The sequence below is a fragment of the Arvicola amphibius genome, chromosome 9, assembly GCF_903992535.2.
Source record: "Arvicola amphibius chromosome 9, mArvAmp1.2, whole genome shotgun sequence".
NCBI lineage: Eukaryota > Metazoa > Chordata > Mammalia > Rodentia > Cricetidae > Arvicola > Arvicola amphibius.
In genome coordinates this window covers 16,779,424-16,786,512 of record NC_052055.2, presented here as the reverse complement: position 1 = coordinate 16,786,512, position 7,089 = coordinate 16,779,424, and the positions used below count along the sequence as shown (strand labels likewise).

The 7,089-nt window shown below is 41.3% G+C and overlaps 1 protein-coding gene across 1 annotated transcript in view; it reads left to right on the top strand.

Annotated features, from left to right (window-relative positions):
* Window positions 1-2,320: 2,320 nt before the first annotated feature.
* Window positions 2,321-7,089, top strand: part of Taf2 (TATA-box binding protein associated factor 2) — a 55,725-nt gene continuing 50,956 nt past the window's right edge. The window contains 3 exon segments of the mRNA XM_038341993.1: window positions 2,321-2,620; window positions 3,006-3,060; window positions 4,644-4,804. Coding sequence (XP_038197921.1) covers window positions 2,538-2,620; window positions 3,006-3,060; window positions 4,644-4,804 — 299 coding nt within the window. The 5' untranslated portion in view covers window positions 2,321-2,537.

Here is a 7,089-nt window from a genome sequence, read left to right as displayed (position 1 = left end):
TTAGTTGTTGACATTGGCGTGACACTGGCCTCTGTTGACTTCACTGTGCACTGTGGACAAAGTGTGCTTAATCCTGTGTCTCCTGTGAAGGACACTAGAGGAGCAGTCCAGCCCCGCCCACCCCCAGGTTTATTCACTAGAGAACTGTAATCACTTCTGGTTTTGGTCAGCCCTTCCTTTTGTTCCCTGGTTACCCCCACTCTCATTGAGGCCCCATGCTCTGTAAAATACCAGCACTCTCTGTTTTGTGTGCTCTGGCTGTGGATTCCCCCAGTCTGTACACAGAAGCCATCAATGATGACTTACTAGACCTGACCAGTGAAGACCTACGAGGTTCAGCTATGGCCTCCTGTGATGGCTGTCCTTTGTCAGCTGGACTGTATCTGGAATGGAGTAAACTCCAGAAATGGAGGGCACACTTTTCATCTGGATCTTGAGGCTAGAAGACATCTGCCTTTAATCCAGACTTTGAGGCTGGAAGGCACACCTTTAATATGGGCCACGCCTTCTGCTGGAAGCCGAATTAAGGACAATGGAAGAAAGAAGGGCTCATTCTTCATCTGCTTACTCTGGCCTTGCCAGCACATCCACTCCTTCACTGGCATTGGAGCCTGCTTCTTCGGGATTCCAGCATATGCAGAAGATCAGCGGAGACACCCAGCCTTGTGGCTAGATTCTTGGACTTACATTCACAGCTGTCCATTACTGGACTGAAGCCTGTAAGTCATTCCAATAAATTCCCATATATATGTATGTATAGACATACATATGTGTGTGTGTATATATATGTATAAACACATATATATGGAAAGAGATTTATTCCATAAGTTCAGTGACTATAGAGAACCTGACTAATATACCTACTATCCCCAATCAGTGAAGGCCTACTAGAGTCAACCACTGACTTACTAAACTCAACCAGTGACCAATCGGAATCAATTGAGGTGGTGTTAACTGTTGGTCTAGAGCAGTGGTTCTCAACCTGTGGGTCATGACCCCTTTGGAGGTTGTATATCAATATGAATTCATAACAGTAGAAAAATTACAGTTATGAAGTAGCAACAAATTTTTTTTTAATGCCTGGGGTTACTACAACATGAGGAATTGTATTAAAAGGTTGCAGCATAGGAAGGTTGAGAATCACTGGTGTAGAGGTTGACAGCAACACGGATTCAACCACTGACCTTGACCAGACTACAGACCTCATTTCAACTACGTGTATGTGCATCACGAAAACACAGACTTTTGTTTTCTGTACAAAAGTTGAGACAGTTGCCTCCAGCTTTCCGGAAGCCAGGGAGCCCACAGATGCTCATATGACTTTCCAGACAGCTCTCTGAGCAAAGATATTTAGCAGACTGGCACCTCCATAGAAAGAAGTGAGTTCACCTCAGTGTATCCTTAAAACAGCAAAAGTTTCCATTAGCACTGCACTCTCTTCCACTTTCCGAGAAGACACTGGGAACAAGCCCTGCATTTATCTTCTGGGTCTTATATACTTGTAGAAAATAATCTAAGTCTGAGGATGCTCCCAGCAAATGAGAAAGAGCGAGGAAGTGCTCCTGCATGAGGCTCTCTGTGGCAGGCATTTATGAGCTCTGCCTTTCCCGTGTGTGGGTTTAATAAATGCTCATTGGGGACAAACAATTTCTAGTTTTGCAATGTATGTTAAAGTTATGGCTTTATTTTCCTAATTAGTTTTGGTTTAGATCAAACTACAAATAATTTAAAATCAGCTAGTGAACTTGTCAACAGGACCATTAGCAAGGGTAAGAGAAGTTAACTCTATGAAGGTGGCAAAAACTGTTAATGGATAATCCACATTTAACAGACAATTAACAGATACTGGCTTGCCACTTTGACCCTCAAGAACAAAAAATGCAAATACAATGGCTTTCCAGATGTCTTAATAATATTTTCTGTATTTGTGGGTGTGATTTGATTTATATCTGTAGGTGCATAAGAAATGCTGAGGTTTGGGGACTTCGGGACTTGAGAGTCCCCTGCGGTTTACTTACATTAAATTACAGGGTACAAATGGGTTGAGTTTGCTATTGCGACAGCACAACGTCTTGGCCCTAGCCCCTCACCTCGGTTATACCTGGCTCCTTATCCTCCACACTTACGTCCTCTCCCTCTCTTCCCACTCTTCTCTTCTCACCCAGTAAACCCTTCCTCTGCTATCCTAAATTTTAGAGCTTTTAGACGCCAGTGAGAAAACAGTCAAACCTTCCGCCGCACAAGCCCCGCCTAGAGACACCAGGACCAGACTTCCGGGTCCCGCCTCCGCCCGGTCCCACTTCCTCTGACGTACCGGGTCAGAGGTGACCGGCAAGATGTCGGCTGTCGGCGGCTCTGAGCCTTTGTAGAGCGGCTCATTTGTGTGACAGGAGCCGGGCGAAGGAGGCTGCGAGTCGTTGAGGAGGGGACGCGAGGCCGAGGTCGGGGGACCCGGCACTCAGGGTGCACGGGCCGCTCCAGGGAATGCGCCACAGCCCCCCGAGTAGCCGGGAAGGCGAGCCGCGCGGGAGCGCTTCATGCCGCCCACCGGCATAGAGACTTCCAAGATGAACAGGAAGAAAGGAGACAAGGGCTTCGAGAGCCCACGGCCGTACAAATTATAAGTACACCCTCCCATCCCGGTTTCTCGCCCTTCTCTGATTTTGTTTCCGTTGTTTCTCTGAAAGGTTTGATGGGTCTGGGAAACTAAGAGTTCACTCCACTGGACCTGGTGTCTGCAGCGTGAAAATGTTTTGAATGACTGTATAATAATATTCAGCTGAGCCCCCCTGCAGGCTCATAAACCCTTTTTAAAGTACCGCTATATTTTTGTCAATACAAACCTTTCCATGGCTCTTGCTAGATTTAAAATAAGATTACTCACCTAGTAGGCTTTGAAGATAGAAATTTAGCAAGTTAGCTATTTAGAACTTAGATCTTATTTGTACATGGATACAGTTATGCTTTTATTTAATAATAGTCATTTTCTTTCTTTTTTGGTATACAACCCATCAGGTCGTCTGTATCAATAACATAAACTTCCAGAGAAAATCTGTTGTGGTAAGCTCATTCCCAGTCCCCGTAAACAGTATAAGTCAGGCTTTCGCAGTTCCTACAGATTCTGTAATCTTCCAGATGATGTATTAGCTCAGCTAAGACTACATGGAGGGAAGAGGAGTCTATGTATTTTGGGATTCCTGCTACACTGGCTCATGACTTATACGTTTACTTCTTCCAACACAGGATTGGTTGGTCAGGCTAGCCTCAAACTGGTCATCCTTCTGTCTCCACGTCTCAAGTCCAAATGCTAGAAGCATGTGTTATTACCAGTTTAGTTTGTATGTTTAAATATACAGCTTTCTTCACAATATTTTGGCCTTTCCTCTTTCTGATGTCAACCGTTGATCATGCTGATTGTCTGACTTAAGATTGGCGACTCTTATTTGAGATCTGGGAGCATGAGGAATTGGTCTAAAGGATATACAGAAAATATTCATGAACTTTACTTAAATCCCTTGTGCCCAGAGCATTATAGACTAGTAGGAACAGATAGGTCTAGATCTAGCTAACATTTTCTTTCTTTCTTTTTCTTTTCTTTTCTTTTTTTTTTCCTTTTGGTTTATGTATAGAAGTTAACAGTTAAAATACTTCCCGCTAGTACATACTTCTTAGGGCGCCAGTGTAAATGTTTCAAGTAGCACTCTTTCCCTCAGAGCTGGTATCCAGATCAGAGGACACCTCAGAAGATAGTGTGGCATCTGACGTGTAGTTCTGGCCCTTATGTCCAGTCCTCTTCCTCTGTGCTGATGATGGTTTGATTGCTCGTAGACACTCCTGTTGGAACCTCTGACCTCTTTGTACTTACTGCCTCTGAAACATGTGATGCCCTCCCGTAGTTCATGTGTAACCATAACAGTTTCCACTCGGGAACATGGAAAGCATTGGCCGTGCACTCCATACTTCAGCCAGCCTTTCCCACTGAGTCAGTGAAGAATGTTGGTTAGCAGTTGGTTGTATCATAGGTGGTTTCTCTAGATGGCCTGCTCGCCCCTCAGGTAACATGGCAGAAGTGTACAGCACATGGCACTGCTTGGCAGGACATCGGTCAGCATTTGAAGTACTGCTGCTTCTACCTGCTTTTGCTTCCTCTGACAGTACTTGCAGATATATATATCTCCTCATTTGTCTCCCGTGAAGAGACTCACACTTGTTGGCTTCTGTAGTGTAGGTTTTTAAGTTCACATTCTTTGTGCCATCAGATTCTTTCACATCAGCCTCCTGGTTGTGACTGTTTTTGCCATTTCTGTTCTGTTAGCCTATTTTGGTTACAGTCTGCCTAGAACTTCTTGTGTTTCAGACTAGAGAGTATTTTTACTTTTCTAGTCAATGGCTTACTTATCACAAGTTGCACAGATGAAGAAAGCACAAGGCTGGGAAAATCTAGATAAATTATATTTATTCATCTACTGGTAAAATTAATGTTTGAAACTGAGATTCTTGGGGAGCAATCATGTGTATGTGGCTATTTGGGATTTTATCTTTGGAGGAGGCATAAATAAGTGGCAGCTAAAGAAATATGCTGGGGTGGGGGAATATGCTATAAACTTTCCTGCATTTGTAATAGCTGTTCTTTATCTTTACAGGGATTCGTGGAGTTGACTATATTTCCTACAGTTGCAAACTTGAATAGAATCAAATTGAACAGTAAACAGTGTAGAATATACCGAGTCAGGATCAATGACTTGGAGGCTGCTTTTATTTATAATGATCCAACCTTAGAAGTTTGTCACAGTGAATCAAAACAGTAAGTTGTACACCTTAAGTTTATGTTTCTAAGACATTCTATCAATTGTTTTTAGTGATTCCCGGGTTAATGTTTTTCAGCAAATTTTCCACTATATTATAATAGATCTATATGTTACATAATTTCTGTTGCTTTTACTGCACTGAACATTTGTCTTAAGGATTTTCTCACTTTGCCCTACGTAGTAAGTTATTAAATTTCTCTTCCTCATACTGCAGCTTTAAAGAAGTATCATCTGGAAAGTTTCAGTACATTTATTTTTGGTGAATTGTCTTAACCAGTTTTCTGTTTTAATGTTATATAAGTGTTTACTTCATAGATACCAAAAAGTTGTTTCAATGACTTGGATAGTCACCATCATCTTCATACCAGAGACATTTTAAAATAGTCTATTAAATGTTTGTACTATTTTAGAGTATCTTAGGAGATGCTGTATCCACTGTCAGCTGAATTTGAGAGCATTTTTGAAAGTCTTGGTAGCCCTAGGTCATATTCTTTCTGTGCTTTTCAGTGTGCTGTAGTGCGATGCGAAACTCAGCTTTAAATTTTAGTCAGGATTGTATTTTAACTGACCTAGGATAGTGTCATACTGCCTTAAAACAGCAGCTCTCAAAGTGTATTCTCAGAAAAGTAGTATCACCATCACCTATGAACTTTTAAGATCTGTCAAATCTCAGGTATTGCCCAAACATACTGAGTCAGACAGCATAGAGTTCTTCAAGTTGTGCTGAGCAAACCTTCTGGGTAATTCTGATAAGTCTAAAACTTGAGAATACTTCAGCCAGGGGTTAAAAGACTTGGGGACCCGGGTCTTATCCTTAGACACAATTGTGATGCCAATAATCATTGGTTTAGAATCTTTCAAGCTCAGGAAGGAGCTAGAAAAATGGTGTTGGAAAAATCCAGGGACCTCTGAATTACTCCTTTAAGTTTCCTGTTCATGAAGGTGAGTTGCTAAAATCACAGTGCTTGTACTACACTAGTAGAACTGACAGAAAAAGACTCGTTACAAAACTATCTGCAGATCCTGTTCTGCTGAAGAAAATAAAATCTGCTCAGAGTAGTCAACTATATTACCACTAGTGAATGGAAGACCTACTGTAAAAACCCACTGTCTTGCCAGAGGATAGAGTACCTACCTACCCTGTTCAGCCTTGAACTCTGCATTCAAGATAGAGTAAGAGGCTAATCACAGAATACATCTGTTTTTAACCTGTAATTTGTTGAGAGTACCCAGCACTCAAAAGAGAATGGCCTAGGATCTGGGATAGTGTACTACAGGAGCAGTGGACATCCTCGTCTGTTAAGGAAGTCAGCTTCGCTTTGCTCTGGATTTGAAGATAACCTCATCTTTTAGCATATGTGCAGCCTAAAGCATTAAGATAACCTTAATGTTTTCTCCAGTGGATGAGGAATCATCCCTTTCAGTGTGAGGAAAGGAGTTATAATGGAAAATCTTTTCAACCTTTAGGCAGTTGATGGATACAGAATATACTTAGTATATCCCAGGCTGTTCTGGAACTCACTGTGTTGACTAGGCTGTCCTTGAATTTGGGGTAATTCCCGGTCTCAGTCTCTCAACTACTCTTGAGCCTTCACAGATAGCCTGTATTTGTTGTTTTCCCTTGTCTTTATTCTCTGATTTGTTCAAAATGGGATTGCAGTTGGCTTTAGAGAGAAAAGGCTCTAAAAGTAGCTGATTAGTTGGTGCAGAGGGTAAAGAGATGCATTTTATACATTGTTACCTAGTTACTGTCCAGATCTTTAGAGACTTGCTTCTGATATTCCTGGTTCTCAGAGCAGAGGAGGATGTTTGTTTATATATTTTGGTGTTGAAAAGGATCTTATGTAGCCCCAGATGGCTTCAGACTCACTTTGTAGCTAAGGGTGACTTTGAACTTCTGACCTTCTTACCTGCCTAGTGCTGAAGAAGCTCCAGCTGTGCCCTAGGTAATACTCCTGTGTGCCTGGCAACACTATAGTTTGTAGGCTCAGAGCACAGAAACCTCGATTATTCCAAAGAAACTATTTTACTTATATGAAAATTAATTTTTATGTTTTATAAAATTATTTTTTATAAAAAATAAGTTTTTTATAAATAAAATATTTTAAATATAAAATGCTTAAAATATATCAGTATTTTGAAATATTGGTCTTTGATGTATACAAATGTCTGTATACACATGCATGCAGGCATATATCCTGTGCAGTTTTTACATTTATATTAGAAAAACTGATATTAGAAAAGTAGTGATTTTGATATTCCAGAGTTCATGAAGGATGTG